The sequence below is a fragment of the Zingiber officinale genome, chromosome 8B, assembly GCF_018446385.1.
Source record: "Zingiber officinale cultivar Zhangliang chromosome 8B, Zo_v1.1, whole genome shotgun sequence".
Taxonomy (NCBI): Eukaryota; Viridiplantae; Streptophyta; class Magnoliopsida; order Zingiberales; family Zingiberaceae; genus Zingiber; species Zingiber officinale.
In genome coordinates, this window is record NC_056001.1 from 26,910,004 (window position 1) to 26,935,322 (window position 25,319).

A 25,319-nucleotide genomic window follows, 5' to 3' on the forward strand; every position below is an offset into this window, starting at 1 on the left:
TTGCACCCATTTCAGTTCCTGTGGATTTCTAAAATTGCAAGTATTTATTTTGGCTTCTTCAAATGTATTAAAATGTGATTAAAGATTGACTAATGTTATTCCTATATTCTGCCGATAGAGGAGAGAGAGAAGTGAGAGAAATATAATGAAGAAAAGAAAAACAATAGAAAAAGTCAAATTATCATGAGGGTAAAATAAAAAATGTTTTTAAAAAAGTACATTCTTTGATAAATATCAAAATAATGTACGTCTGTTGATAAATTCAGATTTTCAAGTGCACCATTTGATAAATTACCGTTAATACTAACTCATCCCAATTCCATCCGAATCTGAAAACTCTCGATTTAAATTTGATATTTTTCTAATAGATGTGGATGGTGGAATATATTCGAGGCACCACCAGTGAATAGTGATACCCCACTTGCGAATGGACCACACGGGTACCTCCATTGACTTATTGCTATGCGGTCAAAAACTATAGTTGTGGAAGCGTATGACGTCACTGTAATTGCATCATCATACCTCGGGGATCTCGTCGCAAATGCTCAGACCGCATAAAGTTTTCTATGCATCAAACGTCCTCTTGTCAGTTGTTTCTGTATAAGTCATGATTCTCCCAGATGCGCTTTACTTTTCCCCGTCTCCAACAACCGCTTCGATTATGGAGATCGCCGCGGCGGAGAGGAGGAGGAGGAAGCGTGAACCGGGCGACGCAGTGGGCGCGGAACGGCCGGCAGCTCGGCGACGCTCGGCGACGACGGAGGACGTCACGGACGACGAGGTCGAGGAGTTCTTCGCCATCCTCAGCCGGATGCGCGAGGCGACCCGGTTACTTGCCCCGAGCGCCGCCGCGGGCAGGGAGGCGGCGAAGGCGGAGTCCGCTCCGCGGTGGCGGCCGGCGTTCGAGCGCGAGGACTTCGAGGAGGCAGGCGCAGCAGAGTCCGCCTCGCGGCGGAGGGACCGGAGGAGCGTGGCGAGCGAGGGGTGGGAGAGATCGAGGAAGGCGGCGGCGGAGAGGGAGGACGGCTACGACGAGGAGGAAAGGGTGGCGGAGAACGGAACGGCAGGGCGCTCCCTCGATCTGAACGAGGAGCCAGCTGGCGATGAGTGACGTGACTGATTGCATCGGTGAGTCTGCTTTCCGGTGTCTGCATCGCTCGAATGCATATCGAACTTATGGAGTAATTTTTCGTCATGTAATTTGTTTAAATCCCGCGCAATATGTAAAATTAAAAAATCTATGCAAAATTGTCATAATTATAATCTCTTCTCGGTGTTTTGTTTTTGTGCTTGAACGGCTCATGATGCTGAGCTGTCCATTAAAATTTATCTGTATTTTTTGAATTTATTCTTATAGTCAGGAAAATTTTTATGGGATGGAATTGGTCATTTTCAAAATTAGGTGAATCGCAAGAGTTAAGTAGTTAGATTACAGAAAAAAAACAATTAGAATAAAAAAAACCTTATTTTTCATTGATATGTTCGTGTAAGAAAATATAATTGAAAAACTTAATTCATTTTTCCAAAAAGACGGGAGCACCTGCTGTCATAACTTGCACTAGAACTACTAGAAATTTATAATTGGTTATAATATTTGTAAAAATTATATTAAAAAAATATTAATTGAAAAACATCGTGTAGGTATTGTATTAATGCCCCAAACAAATGATCTCGCAGTCAAATTTAAGTTTCGAATATTTACGTACTATTGATTAACAAGTCAAGTATCCAGCGCAGTCAACTGATCAAGTTTAAGCGAAGGCTTAACCACGCGAAATCACGGTGCTGCTGGAGCGGAAACTTCCACGAGGTTGCAGCAGAGCAGACAGAGGGTCTCCCATCTTCATGAAGTGGTTGCGACTTTGGACTTTTCCTTTGTGTTTTTTTTCTTTTTGGGTTTCAAATTTCAATAATGTGGCTTTAATTATTAGACTGGCCCTGTACGTTTTGCAATTTAGAAATAGAACGACCTTGACCTATGGAACAACGAAGGCAAGTCTTTTTTAAATGTATGACCGACGAAAGCGACACCGCACCATACATCGATCTCTTGTATATTTGATTAATCATCCATTATCCAAATTATGCGATCCAATTAATTTTGTAACTTTGCTGAAATTTTTGAGTAGAAGAAGAAAAGTATAGCGTGCACGGCTGCCGTGCCGTGCCGTGCCGAACCTTCGGAAACAGGCACGTTGATTGATTTGCACTCGCCGAGCCAGCGCGAGCAGTGCACAGCTGGCAATCACTGATGGCCCAAGCAATCGGTCGACGATCTTCGTTTCTTAGTAATCTCTCCAAAGTATTTCCTGCGTAGAAACGCCGTCCAAATTGTTGTCGCCCTGAGCCACGCACGAGCCCAAGCTGGCGACGTCCGACATTGCAGCCGCTTGCATTGTTTCAGCTCGTGCCTGATGAGGTTGAACAATATGATGGATCGCCGGCAACGAAGCCTTCATCATTTCTGGGACGATTCCAGCGCCCAACAGGCCTTGGATCCACTCACCGTTGTAATTTGGTAGCTGCAAAGGCTTCTGCGAGCCAATTGTTGAGCTGGTGCTCACGAAATCGTTTAAATTGGACGCATTGAGTGAGGTGAAATTGTTGCACGAGGAATAATAATCCAGTGACGCTTGTAGAGGGCTTGGTTGTGGCTTAATAATCTTCCCGCTGCAACTCTTTTTGAAGACCCTGCACACCACCCATTCTTCCTGTACATGTAGCAACAACAACAACAATGATAATAATAATAATAAATCTTTATGGATTAAGATTTCAAGTCTATGATCAACAAAACTGTTCTACTACCTTTGTAATTGCACTGTAGGGAAGCTTAGTGTGGATTAGTTTGTACTCGTGCATCACCCAGTTGGTCTTCTCGCCCGTGGGGGCTCTGCCCTTGTAGAACACCAAGGTTTTCTTCATCCCGACCAAGACTCGACGATGAAAGATCTCTTTGTCCTTGCCGGTGGTCTTCCAATAACCCGACTCTGTGGCTCGATTGATACGAAGCCCCGTCGGATATTTTCGATCCTTTATGCTAAAGAAGTACCACTCTTTCTCCCCCATACTCGCCTTCCCTACAAAGTTCATTAGTATTGTAATTCAATGAACATACACTGAGACAAATTAGATAGCTTGGTTGACGAGAAGGCAGCGATATATACCCGGGAGATCCCAAGGATCGCACTTGTTGAGATCAACATCTGCAATAGCTTCGGTGACAAATCCAATCTCGGTGACCTTTCCAGTCAAATAGTAGGTGATGAGCTCCTCATCGGTGGGATGAAACCTAAACCCAGGAGGAAGCAGCTTCTCCTCCATTGGAATTATGTCTTTCTAAGCTAAGCTGGCCTGCTGGGAAATCTAAATGTAGCCAATAGACATATATATACAAATTAAAACAAGAGTACTGAAACTAGCTCCTACTTTCTTCTTGTAGAATTTCTCTATATCTCACCCAACTCCTCGATCGGAAAAGAAATGCTATATATTATATCGACTAATTTGCAGATCTTCTAGAATTAAGTCAAGCTCGATCACTTAATTAATTGATTTTCCTGAATTTTGAGGAAAATTTTCCTACCGACTCCAACTGATGCAGATCACCACACTCTACAGCAGCTTGTGATTCACAAAGTCTCTCCCTCACGGATCCAGCCAAGTCCATGGAACAAAATTGAATAATCTTGCCGGATGCAGTTTTGATCAACCAGTATTCGATCGCCTGCAAATTATTCAATGTGAGTATCGAGACTAGAGGGTTTGATTGTAGTTTACATGTCCATCTAACAAGGAGACGTATATCTTTAGTTTTGGGTTGGAATTTGGAAACAGTAGCTTGGACTTGTGCATACGCGCACTCCGTGGCCATGCAAGCACACACAACATTCTCTCCTAATTCTCAGTTGCTAGGAGTTCTAAAGTCATCATTTAGTTTCACTACACGTTCATAATTAAAAATTTCTCTAGTGGTATTTGGAATTTTTTACTGGTTTGTTATATGATTGTTCTCTTGAAAGTTATGAGCAGCCGTGTTCACTATTCCGGTAAGACATTAATGAGTTGATATCCAATTTTGAAGTCTATTGTTTCCTCCATTCATCGTGATGATTGTCAATCTCTTGCCACTTGAAGATGTGCCTCATCTGGCTCATTTCTTGAGCTCCACATAAAGCTAGTGCTCCCCCCATGATCGCATTGATGGTGTTGTCCAAGTCGTATGCCATTCATGGTGTACTGCTTGCTGTATTTTAATGGAGCTGATGTATCAGTTCACTCTGTATAATTTTATTTTTTTTTTAAAGAAAAAAAAGCTGGTAAGGATGACGACCCTACTCTATGTCAACATGCTATGCCTATGTGATCACCTCACACTGATCTCCCAGCTCGTCTGCACTTGATGCTCGGTATCTCGGCAAATAAAACACCAATCACTACTACCTGATCACAGCTCAGCTCTTACCTCATAATTCATCAGTTCAGCTCTTCATCATAGCTAAGTTTAGTTATTTATTCAAAACTCAACTTTTGCTAAGGGTATGGTGTAAAGTACTTAGGATATTAAAATTTGAATTCTAGTAGGAACATATATTCTAAAAGTCAGATACTTGGTAGGTATAGGTTGTGCTCTGAATTTATTTGGTAGGTGAATCAAAGGGAAAGTTGTCTATCTCTAAAATTAATCGAGTGAAGCTTAGACACCTGAATTATTAAAATAATAATAATAAAAATTGAAAGCTCAACTCTTCCTGCTTTCAATTATCCCCATTACAAAACCGAGCTATTAATATGGAGATAGTTATCCGTCAAATGTAGACAGGGGTTAATGATCTCCATACATGATTCATGACCCCCACACCCTCCACTATAAACATTAATAATTGATACATTATGCCAACTAAAAAAATAATAATAAAAAAAAAATAAATTACGCAACGGTTGATATTAAGAAAGGTGACTAAACTACTGACAATTAATAGTTTAATCTCTATTGTTTTCAAAAAAAAAAAAATAGGTCCGAAATTTCTATAGATTTCTCTCTCTTTTTCTATAGATACATGTGTGAAAGTTGGACTATGCTACCTCAGCCTCCAGCTCCATTGGATTTCCACGCATCGTATGAAAATGCTGAAAATTAATGCTAAGATGTGAATTTGCATTGAGAAAGTTTCAGATCAGAGTTATTTCTTACCTTCCTACCTTGTTCTTATTTCGAAGTTACTTCAATCCTAACTACTAGATAAATGCCTTTATCTAGACGGCCGGTTCCAATTGGTCAGTGATCTATTCGTAAGGAAATTTTATGGGAAAGAGCCGAATCGAGTCTTTTAAGTGTTGGATTTTGCCTCTATTTGATGGGTTCCCATGTTGTTTGTTAAGCTTGTGAATTTATACTATTAAGATAACCAAACTCATTATGTGACCTAACTAATGCTTATTGAGAGTTTAAGTTATTGAATGGAAGATCGCATGCGTAGAATTTATTAATTTTATGGCACTATGTGAAAATGATGAATAGACTTAGTATATAACGTTTGTTAAGCATGTGAATTTATACTATTAAGATAACCAAACTCATTATGTGACCTAACTAATGTTTATTGATTGTTTAAGTTATTGAATGTATGAACGCATGCTTAGAATTTATTAATTTTATGGCACTATGTGAAAATGATGAATAGACTTAGTATATAATGTTTGTTAAGCAAGATCGCATGCGTAGAATTTATTAATTTTATGACACTATGTGAAAATGATAAATTGACTTAGTATATCCAACGAAGTAATAAATATATAATTACTAAAATATTGGAACATGATGTAGAAAGGTCAATTTATTCCTTCGTCACAAAAATACCAAAGTCTTTGCTCAGTCCGAGACCAATTCAAAATTAGATCGATTTTGAAGTAAAAAGATTTTATTACTTCATCGACTTTATAAAAATATCGAAGTAATTAAACATAACATTGAACAACAAAGTAAGTTATTTATAAGACTCCACAATTTTTGTTTTGATGTGAAGTAAATGTTTTTTTTAACTACGTCATTATTTAAATTTAACTTTTGTATTGAGTTATTTTACTATTTATTTATAATGTAAAAGAAATTGATTGTATTTTTCTACAATACAATTTTAATTGAAAAAAATATTATTAAAATGAAACAAATATACCACAAATATCTATAAATACAACTCAAAATTATATTCACAAAAGACATATTTCATCAATTTCACTCAAAATTGTATTTACAAAACTTTAAATATAATCCAAAAAACTATATCACAACGTACCCTTAAGCACTTACATAGGAGTTGACAAATTCACTCAATTTACTTCTTACTTAATCACACTGAGATTAATTGCAATACTAAGTTATTGATTGATGCTGCAAATTTAAACATTAACAAAAATTTGAGACTCAGTATAAAATGACTCAATATTTTATTAAAAAAATCATTAAAAAAAAACTAACCTTCTTCTCTAACTATGGATCTTCATCCCAAACTATCTCTTAATAAAATTGAAGGTAATGCAATTAGTCACAATCTAAATAATAAAAATTATCAATTGATGCTTAAATACAAAGTCACAAAATTTACAAATAACTAACAAGTGCAATAAACATTTGGATGGATGCCAACAACAGAAATCATAAGCAAGCAGTTAGAAGAAGGTAAGCTCTGTTTTTAATTAGAAGTCGATGGAATTGTTTGCCTGCAAATAAACATAGTGCCAACTTAAAATATCCAAATCTAAATCTGACAAGAATGATAAGTTGACGATAATACTATGCCTTCAGATGAACATCCTAAATACCTTACCTAGCAAGTCTAGAAAATATGGATACAAGTTGCTATAATTACGAAATCATAAAATATATTTTCATGTCAGATCATTGTTTAAGCCAGAAGAACTAAAACCGATTGAATACAAGTCAAAGATAAAAACAAATCTATACTCGAAGAAACAGACTAGTTTGAGAACATTGTCGTGTAACCTTTCATTTGAGCCCAACATTTATACTCATTTAGCGGCAATAGAGAAAAATAAAGCCCCTTAACCTAGCATTAGGAATGTGCTCTTTTAAATTGCAAGAAACATATTTACCCAAAATAATTATTCACTCAGTAAAATTCAGATGTGTTACTTTATCGCATTTCTAAAACCTACATAACTAGAACAAAATTCTCAAGTTGATACTAGAAACTCACAACAAATAACAAGATAATTGATTCCAACATGCCACAGAATCAGTTAGAAGAGAACAAGACAGTAGAAAACACAACTTGTGAAGCGTCAATCAAGATAAAAGTAGTGTCGGTTCATGACAAGTCAACCAGCACAGCACACATATCAGATTATAAATGGGTCCTAACAATTGGTCATGCACACATATGCCTAGATTTTAGAATTTTTTTGGAAGGAAAAGCAACGACACAATAAATTAGCTACATAAAAACTTTTTGTATGCCAATGTAATATCATATTACCAATAGCTTTGCTAGGAAAAAAATTTGAAAGAAACTTAATCATGAATAAAGATAAATAAATCAAAGTCAATATAACTGATCCGGTTGTAAGAACAGGGGTCCCCCGTCCGGAGGAGTCAACGCCACGTAGAAGCCAAAATAGCAGATGGCCGAGCGGAGAGGGGCGGGTTCGACCGGCCGGGCGGCTGGCCAGTGTCTAGGTGATGGTTGGTGTATCGTCGAAAGTCAGTGTTCCAGCGCTCAGCGGATAAGATCGCAGGGCCGATCGGATTTCACGCTCGGCCAAAGTCATCAGGTAGCACTGCTAACAGTCCACAAAGCACGTGAGTAAGAATCTCCCCAAGTAAAGCACCACATACGTCCGGCCGGATGTCGAGGAAGTCGGCCGGCCGGACTCTCTCAGGGAGTAAGGGCAAAAGGACAAGTGACATCTTTTTCTGACAGCGGGTATGGTCCACATGTAGGCCATACTTCAAATCTTATGACGGGGTTCCGCTGTCCCATCGAGGACATGCTTGGACTGTAGCAGTATGGGTCAGGTAAGCTCACTGACAAGTCCTTACTGGGGTATGGGTCGCTGACACGTGTACACCTCGGTAGGTGTACACTCGCTTCTCCGCTGCCCTATATAAAGGCCCTCACCTTTCGCCGGAGGTACGCGTTAGACACCTTTAGAGCCACTTTTTTCACTACTTGCTTGCCTGACTTGAGCGTCGGAGGGTCGCCGTCGGGAACCCCTTCCCGGCCCGACTTCTGTGCAGGTTCGCCGGAGGTTCGCGCAACCAGTCGAAGATCCACGTCAGCAGCCGGGGAGCGTCACTTGCCCAGCGTCCGTTGATTCAGCATTCGGTCAGGATCAACAACAATAAATTGAACCACGCCTGCTGAAGAAAAAAAAATAAAACACATCATTGTCAACCATGGTTATAAACTACACATAGTTGAAAAAGAAACTAGACCAACTAAAAAGCGGATTATAATTCTAATTGAGTCTGTATAAGATATTATAACGTAGAGTTTCTTATATTTGGAAGAAGAATTACCAGAGGATATGTAATTCATGTTCTGTGCAAGAGAATTTTGTTGATGAACCTAGTTACACTGTATCCAAAAAGAATGATGACAATTAAAAATTGATCCTGTTAACAAGCAGAGTAGAAGACTCGTTGAACATGGTACATGGTAGTGGTAGTTGCGGTCTGGGTCACTCAATGTGAGGTGCTCCTCGCTGATCTTCTCAATGACGGAATAGATGGAGCGGTGGTCCGGGAGCTGACCGCTGGTGTCAAAATGAAGAAAAAGAAGTGCATAAACTTGGGTTACAAAATGAAGAAAAAAATATTGTAGATAATAAGAGATTAAGGCAAAATAAAGTAATAGGATCAACAACAATGAAGGCAAAAAATAATGAGAAAAAAACATCCAGAGAAATCTAGCCCTATTAAGACTGTGTGGTGCAACAAAGACTTTTAAAACTAGTTTCAAACAGTAGCCAATTAACTCATTGAAGAGTGTCAAGTCACCCCACTAGACAACAATCAGGGTCCAAGCGATTGGTACTAAAATAATATCAAAACTAATATTTATGTAACAAAGTGTATAAATCAATGAAAACAAGTATACAATCACAAGTAAACAAATGATAATTGATAAGGAAACACATACAAACAACAAAACACGTCATATTTCATAGTGATGACAAAACACAACAAACATATGAATACATAACACATATTGGCACATGCAAGAAAAATTACGTAGTAATAACATTCTTATCCTAAAATTTCAAAATTTCTGCTTTCTTTTCTTTTATATGCTGGTTTCTAGAATGATTTTAGATGATATAAGTGTTTGTTAGCTCCATGTATCCAGTAAATTAGACAGTCCATCTTCATACCACTTTGTTCTTTTATGTACTCTTACGTGAACAAAAAAGTGCATTATAAAGAAACAGAAGCTCATTAGCTAAATTTTCATCCAGCAAACAGACGAAGTTACTATTCCATAACAATGTGTCTTAATTTGTGAAGAAAATAGATAATAATCATGGGGAAAAAATACTGAAGGTGAGCAATGGGGAGATACACCTCGTTGTAGCCATAAAGATCCAAGGTGCACTTTTTACAAGGCGGTGAGAGTGCACAAAAGAATGCATGAAAACGGCAACAAATCGAGGAGGAACATAAATATAAGGAAAGAATTCAATCAAGCAGTTGCAAGGTTAGGGCTTTGCTCACTGCCTTGGAAATCTTCGAGGAAACCCATCTGGGAGAACGATCGGGAAGCTGGAGCTCTCATCTCGCCGGAATCGCCACTCTTCCGATTTTCGAACGGAGCAACGATTCTGGCGATGGGATGGAAGAGATCCTGCTCCCGCACGCTGTCACCGCTTTCGTGGCTTCCGGCTCCATCTACTGTGCCGAACGAAGAAGCCTCCGCCACCGCCCCGCTGCAGGAACCCTAGAAACATTGCGAAGATCACTAAAGGCGAACCCTAGATCGCCAGAGAAGAATGACGGAGAGAGAGTGGAATTTTTTATCCGGTTTAACTTATTAAAAAATATTATAAAGGGTTGAAACTTCTTATTTCAATATTTAAAAATTATATATTTTATTTTATAATTTATTACGTTATCGAATAAATATTATAAAATAAAATATCATTTAAAATTAGAAGTAAAATCTATAATTTTTAACCTATGAGGTCTAAGATTATATTCCCTTTGTTAGGAAGTTACTATTATATATTAACTATTAATTAATAATCATCAAAACAATTAGTAGTAAAGTATATTGATCCGGTGGTAAGAATCCGGAACCCCATAACGAGGGGTCAACGTCACGGGGAGGTCAAAGGGTCCAGTGGCCCGTCGGAGAAGGACGAGCCGATCGGACTTGGAAGAAAGGGACATCTGGTAGTAAAAGGCACCCTGGTAGGGACTAGGGTTCCGACGCTCAAATGAAACAGTACATAATGGCCGAGCGGAAGGACGTGCCGCCCGGCCGGCGCGGGGAATTAAGGCCGTCCGGACGACGTTCTTCGGCCGGGCGGGACGGGAGTTAAGGTCGTCCGGACGACGTTCTTCGCCCGGCCGGCCGGATGGACGTCCCGGCCGGGCGGTGGGTAAAAGACGGGAATATCTTCTGACAGCCGTCAAGTCGTATGCCTACGCCATACTCCTAATCTGACAACGGGGTGTCTTGTTGTCCCATCGAAAGCATGCTCGGACTGTAGCAGTATGGTGTCAGGTAAGCTCTCTGACAAGTGCATACCAAGGTATGGGTTGCTGACACGTATGCACCTCGGTGGACGTGCATTAGTTCCTTCCCCGCCCTATATAAAGAGCCTCTTACTTCTCAAAAGGTACATATAATACAAGCTTGGCAGCCACTTTTTCCACCACTTACCTGACTTGAGCGTCGGAGGGTCGCCGCCGGAAATCCCTTCCCGGCTCGACTTTTGTGCAGGATCGCCGGAGCTTCGTTCGACCAGCCGGAGATCCACTCCATCGACTAGGATCGCGCCGCGTGCCCAGCGTCCTTTGGTTCAGCGATTCGGACAGGATCAATTTGGCGCCGTCTGTGGGAATGCTCCTGCATCCGATCGGAAACAATGGACGAGGCTGGACGACAACACGCGGTGACACTTTCGACTGAGGAACTCGACGCTCTAATCGAGATAAGGGCCGCCAAGCTTGTGGAGCAAAAATAGAAAGCCGCATCCGAGCGGCCGGAGCAGCAAGCAACATCAGCATCTGGTGGCCGAGCGGAAGCACCACCTGCCACCGTCGCATTTCATCGGGCTCTGTTCCGCACCCCTGAAGCCGTACCAACTCACAGAGATAGGGGGTCTTCTTCGGATGAAATGCCTAGACGAGATGATAGGAAGGGGAAAGCCCCCCGAGCGGATCAATCGCCAATTTTCAGAGGCTATTCTACGAGACCCTCTGCCCAAGCATTACGTACCTCCGACGATCGACGAGTATAATGGGACAACCGACCCAGATGATCATCTGGGTAAGTTTGATAACACGGCAACCCTCCATCAATACACAGATGGAGTAAAGTGCCAAGTTTTTCTTACCACTCTCTCGGGATCGGCCCAACGGTGGTTTCGAAGGCTGCCGGACGGATCCATCACAAGCTTCAAGGACTTCCGAACGGCCTTCCTTCACCACTTCGCCAGCAGTAGACGCTACCAGAAAACAAGCGTTAGCCTGTTCGCCATCAAGCAGGAAGCCCGTGAATCGCTCCGAGCTTACATCCAGCGATTCAACCAAGTGGCGATGGACATTCCAACGGCCACCTCGGAAACTATGATGAATGCCTTCACACAAGGCCTAGTGGATGGAGATTTCTTCCGATCGCTCATCCGAAAGCCGCCCCGAGACTATGATCACATGCTACACCGGGCGAATGAATACATCAATGTGGAAGAAGCGCAAGCAGCTCGGAAAAAAGAAACTCCAGCCGAGCGGCCTCCTCCGTCCGAGCGGAAACAACCTGCTGCTCATCAGCCGCCCAGAGGACCAAGGGCTGAAGCAATCCGATCCCCCCACGTTAGGTCCCATGTGCAAGAGGTAGCTGCCGCTCGGCCCAAGATAAAGAAGAGATGGACCCCGATGTTCTGCTCCTTCCACCGGACGGATACCCACAACACAAGGGATTGTCGAAGTCTTCCCTTCGTGGCTCATCCTGTGCCTCGGAACGCCGGACGACGGTCTCCCTCAGTCGACAGGCGACAAAGAGCCAATGAAGTCAATCGGACGCGAGCTGATAGACGACAGCGACAGACTCCCGATCGGCATCATTCTCCAAGGAAGGAGAATCGCCGAGCGTCCAGAGAACGGTCCCGACCGTCCGCTCGGGAAGAGGAAAATAGAAGCAATACTTCCCGAGGCGAGATCAACGTTATTACTGGCGGGCCGACCGGAGGAGACTCCAACCGAGCTAGAAAGGCAAGCGCCCGGCAGCTCCAGATTCATGCAGTCGGCTGTAGCCGAGAACGAGCGGAAGGACCCGAAATTAGTTTCGGGCCCGGGGACTTGGAAGAAGTTGAAGTACCCCATGACGATGCTCTGCTCATCAAAGCGGTAATAGCCAATTACACTATTCACCACGTATTTGTTGACACAGGGAGCTCAGTCAACATCATATTCAAGAGGGCGTTCGATCAGCTGCAAATTGATCGAGCCGAGCTGCTACCTATGACGACTCCGCTCTACGGGTTCACGGGTATCGAAGTTCAGCCGGTCGGCCAGATTCGGCTGGCTACCTCGCTGGGAGAAGAGCCGCTCAGGAGGACAAGAACAATAAACTTCGTGGTGGTTGACTCTCCCTCGTCCTACAACGTCATTTTGGGACGACCGGTGCTCAGCGAATTCCGGGCGGTCGTCTCAACTTTTCATCAGAAGATCAAGTTCCCCGTGGAGGACCAAGTGGGAGAAGTACGAGGAGATCAGCTAGCAGCTCGGTGATGTTACATTGAGATGGTCCGAGTAGAAGCCAATTCCGCTCGGAAAACGCCCCGGATCGAGGTAAACGTCATCACCGAAAAGCCACCCACTTTAATTTATGAAGAAAAAGAGGAAGTGCAAATTCACCCCACCCGATCGGAGGCCACAACCTTTATTGCGTCCGATCTGGAGGAGAAGCAGAAAGAGGAGCTGATCCAATGCCTCAGAAGAAATCATGATGTCTTCGTCTGGTCGACACATGAGCTGCCCGGAATTTCGCCGAGCATCGCGCAGCACGAGTTACATGTCCGACCGGACGCTCGGTCGGTAAAGCAAAGAAAAAGAGATTTCAGCGCCGAGCAGAATGCCATCATCCGGGCGGAGGTGGAAAAGCTTCTGGAAGCCGGTCATATACGCGAGGTGCAGTTCCCGAGCTGGCTGGCAAACGTGGTATTAGTCTCCAAGCCGGGCAACAAATGGAGAGTGTGCATAGATTTTCGGGATCTTAACAAAGCCTGCCCGAAAGATTTTTATCCTTTGCCCCGGATAGATCAGCTGGTGGACTCTACGGCTGGCTGCGAATTAATCTGTATGCTCGATGCCTACCAGGGCTATCACCAAGTGCCGCTCGCCCGTGAAGATCAAGAAAAAGTCAGCTTCGTGACGGCCGACGGCACTTATTGCTACAATGTGATGTCGTTCGGATTGAAAAATGCGGGAGCCACATATCAGCGCTTAATGAATAAAGTATTCAGAGAGCAGATCGGGTGGAACCTAGAAGTTATGTGGACGACATTCTCATCAAATCCGTCCGAGCGGCAGATCTCTTCAAAGACATGGAGGAAACCTTCCGAACGCTGCGCAAATATGGAGTCAAGCTAAATCCTCAGAAGTGTTTTCTGGGGTACATAGTGACCGAACGGGGAATCGAAGCAAATCCCAGTAAGGTGAAAGCTCTACAAGATATGCCGCCTCCAAGAAATACAAGGGAGGTGCAGCGTTTGACCGGTCGGATAACCGCTCTGTCTAGGTTCATCTCCAAAACCGCCGACCGGAGCCTTCCTTTTTTCAAGATCTTACGCAAAGCTACAAAATTTCACTGGGACGAAGAATGCGACCGGGCGTTCGAAGATTTGAAGGCATACCTGAACTCCCTCCCGGTATTAGCCAAGCCGACTGCGGGTGAGCCACTTCATATGTACTTGTCTTCAACCGAGCATGCAATCGGCTCAGCCTTAGTGAGGTCGAGCGGAGAAGAGCCTGTGTATTTCCTTAGTCACATTTTAAAAGATGCTGAATCTCGCTACACCGGGCTCGAAAAGCTAGCTTTCGCTCTGGTTCTCGCTACTCGGCGCCTTCGTCCATACTTCTTGGCGCACACAATCGTTGTCAAAACCAATAGCCCGCTCGGACGTGTGCTACTAAATCCAGAGGCATCCGGACGGCTCATCAAATGGACGACGAAGTTGAGTGAATTTGACATCCAATACCAGCCCCGCTCGGCGATCAAAGCTCAATCCTTGGCCGATTTTATGACTGAAGTGCAAAGGCCGGAGCCAGAAGCTATGTGAAGAATATATGTGGATGGGTCATCCACACGGCTCGGAAGCGGGATTGAGATATTGTTACTCTCCCCTCAAGAAGAGAAGATACACTTATCCGTCCGGCTGGATTATAAAGCTACCAACAATGAAGCAGAGTACGAGGCCCTCATAGCTGGCTTGCAGGCAGCTCGGCATGTGGGAGCCGGTCGGGTCACTCTTCACTCGGATTCGCAGTTGGCCGCTCAGCAGCTCTTTGGTACCTTCGAAATCAATAGCGCTCGGCTCAAGCTCTACGCTGAAGCCTTCGAGAAACTCAAGGTTGATTTTAGAGAAGTTATTGTACAGAAGATACCCAGAGCAGAAAATCAAGCAGCTGATGAGTTAGCCAACTCATGAAATAATGTCGCCATTCAGCAATCAATTGAAAAAGTACTGTTAGTAGCGCACGTCAACCAGATGGAAGGCCTTACATTTCTAAGCGACTGGCGAACACCCATCATAGAGTTCCTCCGCTCGGGCGCCACACCATCCAGTGAGTATGAAGCCCGGCTGCTAAGAAGGAGGGTCGGTCGGTTCACACTCATCGGCGATCAGCTTTACAAGAAAGCTTTCTCTCGCCCGTTGCTGAAATGCGTGAGCTCGGAGGACTCGGCCTACATCCTCCAGGAAGTACATCAAGGATCATGCGGGGGGCATCCGGGCGGCCGCTCGTTGGCCAAGAAGATCCTTGGCTAACTTTACAAGCAGACGCCGCTCGGACAATATCTACATGCCTTTCGTGCCAGAAATATCGTAACTTCTCCCACCGACCGGCCGAAGAAATGAAGGCATCAACCGTTTCATGCCCGTTCGATCAATGGGGAATGGATATTGTCGGTCCATTTCCGATGGCGACCGGGCAGAGGAAATTTTTACTAGTGGCGGTCGACTATTTTTCCAAGTGGGTGGAGGCCGAGCCGCTGGCAAAGATCACCGAACAGATGGTTAAAAAATTCATCTGGCAACACATCATCTGTCGATTCGGCATCCCTCGCCGATTGGTTTCCGACAACGGGCGGCAGTTCACAGGGAAGGTGCTAGAGGATTGGTGCAAAAGCTACGGCATCGAACAACACTTCACGTCCGTGGCCTATCCCCAGAGCAACGGTCAAGCCGAAGTGGCCAATCGGGAAATCCTTCGTATTTTGCGTGCTCGGCTCGACCATTTGGGAGGAAGTTGGCCGGATGAAGTGCCGGGCGTCTTGTGGGTCATCCGAACAACGCCAAAGGAAGGGACAGGCGTCACACCGTTCCATTTGGTGTACGGCGGCGAGGCAGTCATTCCGGTGGAAGTCGGCGTTGAGTCCGTCCAGATCCAGAGCTATGATGATGGCAACGCCGAACGGAGGGACATGGAGCTGGATTTGGTCGAAGAGGAGCGAGCCAAGGCGTCCGTTGGACTGATGGCATACCGGCAGCGGATGAAGCAGAACTATAACCGTCGAGTAATCCCCAGATCATTCCAGGTCGGCGATCTCGTCTGGAAGAAAGTCAGGCCGGTCGGCGACGTAGGCAAACTGGAGGCACCGTGGGCAGGCCCCTTCAAAGTTATTGAAAAGCTCCGCTCGGGAGCCTATTATTTGGAAGATGAAGCCGGGCGGCAGCTGGATCGACCGTGGAGTGCAAATCCTCTCCAGCCTTATCGAGCTGGATGAAAGGTGCACGAATGTAATCCATTTTTGTGTATATGCTAGTCGCCTATATACTTGTAATGCAGGAAGCAAAAAGATGAAAACACATTGAGCATTCTCCGCCGAATGGCTTACTACGTGAAGGCACTGTGCCGTTCGGCCGGAGGTAAATTATGCGAGCCAAGCGCTCTAAAAGTGAAGGCCCCTGAGCCGATCGGTCGGGAGGTTTATATGTTTAAAGACTTGTAAGCAAATAACCCATGCTGTTCGGCCGGGCATAAATATTGTTCAAGCACGGGATATGATACGAAGGCCCAGTCCGCTCGGCATGGTAAGGAGTTAGCCTTGGAAGACCGACGAGCTCCGTCGCTAAAGATCGAGAGCCGCGCCGACCGGCTATAAATATCCGCGCCGTCGAGCTCCGACGTTAAAGATCGAGAGACGAGCCGGCGTCTATAAACGTCCGAGCGGAAGACCGACGAGCTCCGTCGCTAAAGATCGAGAGCCGCGCCGACCGGCTATAAATATCCGCACCGTCGAGCTCCGACGTTAAAGATCGAGAGACGAGCCGGCGTCTATAAATGTCCGAGCGGAAGACCGACGAGCTCCGTCGCTAAAGATCGAGAGCCGCGCCGACCGGCTATAAATATCCGCGCCGTCGAGCTCCGACGTTAAAGATCGAGAGACGAGCCGGCGTCTATAAACGTCCGAGCGGAAGACCGACGAGCTCCGTCGCTAAAGATCGAGAGCCGCGTCGACCGGCTATAAATATCTGCGCCGTCGAGCTCCGACGTTAAAGATCGAGAGACGAGCCGGCGTCTATAAACGTCCGAGCGGAAGACCGACGAGCTCCGTCGCTAAAGATCGAGAGCCGCGCCGACCGGCTATAAATATCCGCGCCGTCGAGCTCCGACGTTAAAGATCGAGAGACGAGCCGGCGTCTATAAACGTCCGAGCGGAAGATCGACGAGCTCCGCCGCTAAATATCGAGAGCCGCGCCAACCGGCTATAAATATCCGCGCCGTCGAGCTCCGACGTTAAAGATCGAGAGACGAGCCGGCGTCTATAAACGTCCGAGCGGAAGACCGACGAGCTCCGTCGTTAAAGATCGAGAGCCGCGCCGACCGGCTATAAATATCCGCGGCGAGCTCCGACGTTAAAGATCGAGAGACGAGCCGGCGTCTATAAACGTCCGAGCGGAAGACCGACGAGCTCCGTCGCTAAAGATCGAGAGCCGCGCCGACCGGCTATAAATATCCGCGCCGTCGAGCTCCGACGTTAAAGATCGAGAGACGAGCCGGCGTCTATAAACGTCCGAGCGGAAGACCGACGAGCTCCGTCGCTAAAGATCGAGAGCCGCGCCGACCGGCTATAAATATCCGCGCCGTCGAGCTCCGACGTTAAAGATCGAGAGACGAGCCGGCGTCTATAAACGTCCGAGCGGAAGACCGACGAGCTCCGTCGCTAAAGATCGAGAGCCGCGCCGACCGGCTATAAATATCCGCGCCGTCGAGCTCCGACGACGACTGACCAGCGGCGAGCCGGCGTCTATAAACGTCCGAGCGGAAGACCGACGAGCTCCGTCGCTAAAGATCGAGAGCCGCGCCGACCGGCTATAAATATCCGCGCCGTCGAGCTCCGACGTTAAAGATCGAGAGACGAGCCGGCGTCTATAAATGTCCGAGCGGAAGACCGACGAGCTCCGTCGCTAAAGATCGAGAGCCGCGCCGACCGGCTATAAATATCCGCGCCGTCGAGCTCCGACGTTAAAGATCGAGAGACGAGCCGGCGTCTATAAACGTCCGATCGAAAGGCCGACGAGCTCCGTTGTTAAAGATCGAGAGACGAGCCGGTGTCTGTAAACGTCCGAGCGGCTCGCATGCAAAAATCCAGCGAAAATCCCTTTGAGGTGAGGCGCGAAGCAAAAGATGGTTAACCGGAATTAAAAGGGCAAACAAGTTAACAAGCGACGTTCGCACGCTGAGCGGCTGCTTAGTCGCATGATGAAAGACATTAAAGACAATTCGCTTGTCTGGCATAGCGTGGTGCCGAGCGGAAGAGTTTTAAAGAACACTTAGTTGTGACGAAGGAAAAATTTCTTGCCAAAATAAAAAGTGAAAGGAACAGAAGATTATCGATTATGCAAGCCAAAAAAGTCATTACAGAGATAAGCAAGGCCGAACGGCGGGAATTCAAAAAAAAAAAGAGTTTACAAAAACGCTCCTCACACATCAAAATCAAAAAGAGCGTCGGGGATGGTGTCCATCACGCTCGCTAGATCCTCGGGGGGGATGGTCAGCTCGGCAGGCAGGTGGCCTTTGGTCTTCAGATAGCCCACCGCCGCCTTGATCGCCTCCTCGAAAGTGAGGGATATCTTGTCAGTAAACTTCTCTCCGAAGTCTTCCGAGCGGAGGAACGCTTTCCTCACTTCATCCGAGCGGGCCGACTCCCCCTCTTGGTATTCCTTGAGCGTGGCGTGGGCGACATCACTGGCAGCTTGAAGCTCCTTCAAGTCCCCATCAAATCTCTGGAGATCAGCCGAGCGGCTCTCCTTCTCGGTGGTCAGCAGGGCGTCCAAATCTTTGATGCGTTGCTCCAGCCCTCTGATCTCCACCTTCATGCGATCCATATCATTGATGGCCTGTTGCTTCCGAGTGGTCGCCGTTTTGATCTCCTTATCCCGTTGTTTGAGCATCACCTCAAGCCGAACGACCTTGCTCGCCAGATCGGACGCCCTCTTCCGCTCGGCATCCAGCAGTTTTTGGGACTTCTCCAGAGCGGTCGTCGACTTCCCTTTATCCCCCGCAGCTTTTTGTTTTTTCAACTCGTCTTCCAGTTCGGCCAATCGATCGCTAATAGTGATATGCTCCACCCAGTTCTGCCAGCAAATGTGCGCAGGTTAAAAAACTTAATTCGAATATGCAAACAAAGAAAAGGAGAACATACCACGGTGGCCTGTTGGAGGTTGCTGTCACCGAGCTGCCCGGGAGTCATCTTGGCTATTCGACGCCGAGCATCTATCCAAGCTTGTGCGAGAGGGCCCGTCAGGGTAATCTGCTGCTCGGGGACCACTGGCCGATCAGCAGCAGCCATGTACGCCTCTGAGGGGAGGCGCAGAACGGTCTTTATTAAGTTCGAGCCGCTCGGCTCGCTCTGAGAAGTACCGGTCTTACCGGTGGACGAGGAAGGAAGCTCGCCCAAACGCCTGATACGGCGCAGAGTTCTTGAAGGGCTGGAGGACGGCACCTCAGAGCTGGCCCTCGGAGAACCCTGAGGGGTCGGGGTACTCTCGAGGGAAACCGTCCCGGACAGCACCGGTGCACCCGCGCCCCGCTCGGGTTGGGGCTCATCAAGTGTAGAGGCAGGGGCGAATTCTGGTCGTCGGCGTTTCCGAGTGCGCAGCGGCACATCATCGGCCGAACGACCCTCCACCTCAGCTTCAGTGGGAGGTTCTATGTCGCCGACGGCCTCATCATGAGGGGCTGGGGCGTCTGAGGCTTCGGGGACAGTTGGTGTCCCCTCACCTTCTTCGCCGGCCGGATCAGCCGGAGCAAGGCCCCGTTCGGCGGCCTCCTTGTTCGTCACCGCCTCAATCTGAGCGGCCTTCAGTTTGAGCTTCTCGGTAGCTTTGGCGCGCCACATGACTTCAGCTGCAGGAGCAAAAAATAAATCAGTTAGAACAAAACAAATGGGAAGATAAGGAAACTTACTCATGCTGCAGGGCAGATCGGCTGTGGTAGAGGACAAGCCGAATATGTGCATTACTCCCGGGAGGAGTAGCTTGTCAATATGATAGCGCTGGCCAACTAGCCGGTCGGCTGCATGAAGGTAGGCCGCGTCACCTCTAAATTTGCCGAGCTTCGGTTGCGATGGCATCGCCGTCTGCCACTTGGTGCGAAAAGTTGGCCGTTCAGGAAAACGTATATAGAAAAAATGCTCCTTCCAATGTTTGTTGGAGCTCGGCATATTATCAAAAAGGACGAAGCCTATCCTAGACTGGAAAACAAAGGTGCCCCACTCGGCTTGCTTGGGATAAAAAAAGTAGTGGAAAGTTTTTGGTTCTAAGGGGATGTCGTTCAGTTTGAATAAAATTATCACTCCGCTCAGCAACCTAATAGAGTTGGGAACTACCTGGCCGAGCGGAATGCGGAAATAATTGCAAATTTCTAAGAAAAACCTGTGGGGTGGAAAACGCAGTCCGGCCAGAAATTGGTCTCGGAAGAAAACAACAGTGCCGGGCGGCGGATCGTGAGGCCGATCGGCCGGTGTGGCTAACACTATTTGGTGGTCGATCGGCAGGTCATAGGCTCGAGTGAGGCGCAAGGCGTCCTCCTCGTCGAACCGGCTTTCCATGTTCGAGTACCAAAGACCCGGAGCACCGCCGGTCGGCTGCGAGGTGCTAGTCATGGTCGACAAATAAGGATACGGGACCAAAAGGGAAAGTTCAAGCAAGGAATGGAGGGAAATCGACCGAAGGAGACGATTAGCAGAAAGAAGAAAGCGTCAGGAGCGAGAAAAAGGGTCTTACAAGCGAGGGAGATGGTCGGAAGAAGCCGTATGGTCGCCGGAAAGCTTGAGCACAAGGTCGCCGGCGAAAGGAGGAGCAACAGGTGTCTGGAAATGAGGAGGACGAAATGCGGCGGAAATGGAGTCGAGGGCTTTATATCGCCGCCAGGGAGCAATCTCCACCGTCCGATCCAGGTCATTGATATCGAGGTTGTCATCTAGCCGTCCATTTCAAACGGCGACTGTCCCATCGGAAGTGACGCAACCGCCATACGCTGACAAACGCACGATCGCCACGTGTCAGCCGGTTACTAGCCGCATTTAATGAGCTCCCCTTACCGTGCGCAGAGCACGTGATGGGTAGTATGGGAGAACAGCGGACGTGGATTCCAAGAAAACACGAGGCACGGACAAGATATCGTCGGACGGATAGATACTGCCGAACGGATAAGCATCCTTATGCCTGGCCGAGCGGCCTAATGCAATGATCATTGCTCAGTCAGATCGGCAGTCCAGTCAGTCGGACTTCGCCTCCTTCGACTAGACTCGAGGGGAAGGCAAGTGATCCGGTGGTAAGAATCCAGAACCCCATAACGAGGGGTCAACGCCACGGGGAGGTCAAAGGGCCTAGTGGCCCGCTGGAGAAGGACGAGCCGATCGAATTGGAAAAAAGGGACATCTGGTAGTAAAAGGCACCCTGGTAGGGACTAGGGTTCCGACGCTCAAATGAAACAGTACATAATGGCCGAGCGGAAGGACGTGCCGCCCGGCCGGCGCAGGGAATTAAGGTCGTCCGGACGACGTTCTTCGGCCGGCCGGGACGGGAGTTAAGGCCGTCCGGACGACGTTCTTCGCCCGGCCGGCCGGACGGACGTCCCGGCCGGGCGATGGGTAAAAGACGGGAACATCTTCTGACAGCCGTCAAGTCGTATGGCTACGTCATACTCCTAATCTGACAACGGGGTGTCCTGTTGTCCCATCGAAGGCATGCTCGGACTGTAGCAGTATGGTGTCAGGTAAGCTCTCTGACAAGTGCATACCAAGGTATGGGTTGCTGACACGTATGCACCTCGGTGGGCATGCATTAGTTCCTTCCCCGCCCTATATAAAGAGCCTCTTACTTCTCAAAAGGTACATATAATACAAGCTTGGCAGCCACTTTTTCCACCACTTACCTGACTTGAGCGTCGGAGGGTCGCCGCCGGGAATCTCTTCCCGGCTCGACTTTTGTGCAGGATCGCCGGAGCTTCGTTCGACCAGTCGGAGATCCACTCCATCGACTAGGATCGCGCCACGTGCCCAACGTCCTTTGGTTCGGCGATTCAGACAGGATCATATATTAATAAAATTTTAACAATGTGAGCTAATGATTGATTGAGTATTATATATAGGACATGGGTTCTATTGGATTAGTTATTTTGATAGATTTCTCGCTTCTCGTTAGCGAGAGCTTATAGTGTCATCATCCTAACTCCTACGGAAGATCATCTTCAGTTCTTCTTTCTTTCTCATAAGATTTTCATATTTATAGACGACACATAGAGACAATAGTTACTCTGTTGCATTCAAGTTCATCTTCTCAGCTTTAGTTATTTAATTTTTATTATGTCATATCTTTGATGTTACCGGATCTTGCGTGCTTTTTTGTTCTTGAGTTCATATGGCCATAGAATTCATACAGTTAGGAAAATAGTAAACTTATCATATGGTATCAAAGCCAAGGTCGTTTCATTGATTTTACAACATTAAGGTTTAGAGTTTTCGTCAAGGTTTTGTTTTTCTGCTAGCTTTTGCACCACCCACGTAAAACAATCCTTGTTCATCAAAAATTTACACAAGAAACTTATGGGATAGACGCCTTTATCAAGTTTTTCACTTTTTCACAATAGGAGTGGAGAATCGTGGTAATTGCCTCTAGTCTTTTGATAATAACCATCGTGTTTGATCCGGAATAAGTCAAACCATGTCCAAATTGATTGTTGTTCTCCAGTAGTCGATGGACACCCCTAAAATTGTGAAAAGAAGGTCTGCAATCAATTGTCGATCGATTGAAACTTTCAATTCTCGAGTGCTCTATGATGAATCTCGAGCACTCTCTGCAACCCAGTCGGGTTCGACAGACACTTTCTGAGCACCCTGAGAAGTTCGTGACAAATCCTGAGCGCTCGGTGCTCAATGGACTGCAATCCACTCGGGTTTAGGCATATAGTCTGATTCAGATCTCAGACTATAATCCGCTCGGTCTCGGGCAACCCAGACCAACTTGGCACTTAGGAGCGCTATCACTCGGATAGAGTGGTGCTAAGCTTCCCATTCAAACTCAGGAAAGCATTTGAGTCGCTCGACTTTCCACTCGAGAAGTGCACGAAATCACTTGGGAAGCGATCAATTTCCCACTCAAACTTGGGAACCACTACATCCCATTCAGGAAGCACTCAATGCTCGGCTCTCAACTATCATTTGGACTCATGTCATTTGGACTCAACAGTCACACTCTAGCTAGGACAGCACAAACCACTTAACTCTCAAACTGTCACTTAAGCACTCAGCCACTCAAAAGAGTCACCGCTCGAACCTTGCAGCTCTCTGCTTCCTATTCAAATTGCCATGAACTTCACGGTGCTTAGTTATCCACTCAGGAAGTGCACGGTGTTGGACAACACTGCAATGTCGCGTGGCATTCTGCCTTGGTTGAATATGATAGTGTTGGATAATATGACAATGTTGTGTCTGCCCTGGCCGAACATGACAGTGTTGGATAACACAAGAATGTCATGTGGCATTCTACCTTACATGACCATGTTGGATAACACGGTAAGGCCATTTAGGGCCGATTTCTTGATTATTTTTATTTGATTAAGGTTTCCTAGAGTTTTGTTTAGGTCTATCTATACACATGTTACTAAATTAAATTATTGTGTTGGTCCAAAGAAAGACATCTTAAGTAGGTTAAGTATATTTTATATCAATAGACGTATATCCATGCTAAAAATAATTGGTCCAAAGAAAAATTACCTATAGACCATATATATATATAGTTCAAAATTAAGGAACAATTTTTTTTTCAAATCATGCGTATAATCTGTCGATCCAAAAGAAGACATATTACGTGACTGATTATAATTGTTGGGAGCTATGTACTCACATAGCTCATATAAAATATCAATTATGCACATAATGTATTAGTCCAAAGGAACACACATTATGTGGTTGACTAAGGTTTGACCTATAATAGAGAGTACTGTTAGTAAGTTGCATTTTACTCCAAAGAATTAAAATGTATTGTTGTATTTGACATCTCATTAACAACTCATTCATATGCACATTTTATTGCATAATCATTTCAACTATCTATCTATGTTCTTGGTTTAACCACGAGCTTACTATATATTTTTTTCTCTCTTGTAATCTAGTGCAATCAGTAATGACAAATATTAATTACATCCTAGTGTTTTTATACACTAAACTTATTACATGTAAAAGGACCAATGATATATATAAGTAGGGCTGTAAACAAGCCGAGCCGAGCCGAGCCGAGCTTTGGAGTGTTCAAGCTTGTTTGATAAGGTAACCAAGCCGAGCCGAGCCGAGTTTAAAATGAACCAAGCTTTTGAAATGAGTGTTTAAGCTTGGCTTGGTTTATTTTTTATGAGCTTGAGCTTGTTTGAAGCTTGACTTGAGCTTGGTTCGTTTAGATGTTATCAAGCTCTCAATTCAAGCTTGTCTTAAGCTTGGTTCAAGCTTGGTTCAAGCTTGGCTTGAGCTTGGTTCATTTAGATGTTATCAAGCTCTCAATTCAAGCTTGTTTGATTGTTTGAAACTTTTAATTGTTTGATTGGTTATTGAGCTTGATAATTTAAATTTATTTGTTTATTTTATTTTATTTTATTATTTATTTAGCATATTGAAAAGAGTTTTATTAATGAATATGGTTCATGAACATTGTTCATGAACATTGTTCACGAACATTGTTCACGAGCATTGTTCACGAACGTTAACGAGCTGAACACATATGTGTTCAAGCTTGTTTGTTTAGCTTAACGAGTTGTTCAAGCTTGTTTGTTTAGTTAATCTTATGTATATTGAACGAACATAAACAAGCTCTTACCAAGCCGAACACCAAGCTTATTCACGAACGCTTGATTCATTTACAACCCTATATATAAGGCAGTAAAAATGTAGTGTCTAGAAGTGAACTTCTTAACCTTGTTAGTTCGGAAGTCAATCTAACCATTGTACATACTAACACTTGGTTGATAGATACCGGTGCTACTATTCATATAAGTGTTATTATGCAGAGTTGTCTCAGAAGCTGACTTCTGTTTGATGGTGAAAGATATATTTATACGAGGAATGACAAGAAGACAAAAGTATAATAGATAAATATATTTAAGCTTTATTTAGGAACTAATATTTTTCTGAATTTAGAAAATATATTTATTATATCATCTTTTAAATGAAATTTAATTTCTATTTCTTATTTGGACAAATCAAGTTATTCTTGTTCATTTTGGAAATGAAAGTTTTAGTATTCCTGTAAATTCTATGTTAGTTGACAATGATTCCTTGGTTGGCAAGCTATATAAATTAAAAGCTTTAACTTTTACTCTTGACAATGAAATAATGCATATCATAGGTACGAAACAC

At 45.4% G+C, this 25,319-nt stretch overlaps 2 protein-coding genes and 1 long non-coding RNA gene across 3 annotated transcripts; 1 reads left to right on the top strand and 2 right to left on the bottom strand.

Annotated features, from left to right (window-relative positions):
* Positions 1-597: 597 nt before the first annotated feature.
* Positions 598-1,266, top strand: LOC122015368 (protein NEGATIVE REGULATOR OF RESISTANCE-like). The gene has a single exon (XM_042572226.1). The coding sequence runs from the start codon at positions 608-610 to the stop codon at positions 1,109-1,111; it is 504 nt and encodes a 167-aa protein (XP_042428160.1). The 5' UTR covers positions 598-607; the 3' UTR covers positions 1,112-1,266.
* Positions 1,267-2,133: 867 nt separating this feature from the next.
* Positions 2,134-3,878, bottom strand: LOC122015367 (NAC domain-containing protein 79-like). Its single transcript, XM_042572224.1, has 3 exons — positions 3,168-3,878; positions 2,809-3,080; positions 2,134-2,711 (listed from the first exon to the last, which is right to left on the bottom strand). The coding sequence occupies exons 1-3, from the start codon at positions 3,322-3,324 to the stop codon at positions 2,286-2,288; spliced, it is 855 nt and encodes a 284-aa protein (XP_042428158.1). The 5' UTR covers positions 3,325-3,878; the 3' UTR covers positions 2,134-2,285.
* A 4,342-nt stretch (positions 3,879-8,220) lies between these two features.
* On the bottom strand, positions 8,221-10,028 carry LOC122015369. The gene is made up of 4 exons (XR_006120882.1): positions 9,734-10,028; positions 8,676-8,775; positions 8,540-8,597; positions 8,221-8,380 (listed from the first exon to the last, which is right to left on the bottom strand). It is a non-coding gene; the product is annotated as an uncharacterized LOC122015369 (long non-coding RNA).
* Positions 10,029-25,319: the final 15,291 nt, after the last annotated feature.

What these genes read in the sequence shown, in the direction of transcription:
- LOC122015368 (XM_042572226.1), top strand. Translation starts at nt 608, where the DNA reads ATGATTCTCCCAGATGCGCTTTACTTTTCCCCGTCTCCAACAACCGCT.
- LOC122015367 (XM_042572224.1), bottom strand. Translation starts at nt 3,324, where the DNA reads ATGGAGGAGAAGCTGCTTCCTCCTGGGTTTAGGTTTCATCCCACCGAT. An exon ending in CGATCCTTGGGATCTCCCGG is followed by an intron (nt 3,081 to 3,167) that starts GTATATATCGCT and finishes TGAACTTTGTAG; the next exon opens with GGAAGGCGAGTATGGGGGAG. An exon ending in CCTACAGTGCAATTACAAAG is followed by an intron (nt 2,712 to 2,808) that starts GTAGTAGAACAG and finishes CTACATGTACAG; the next exon opens with GAAGAATGGGTGGTGTGCAG.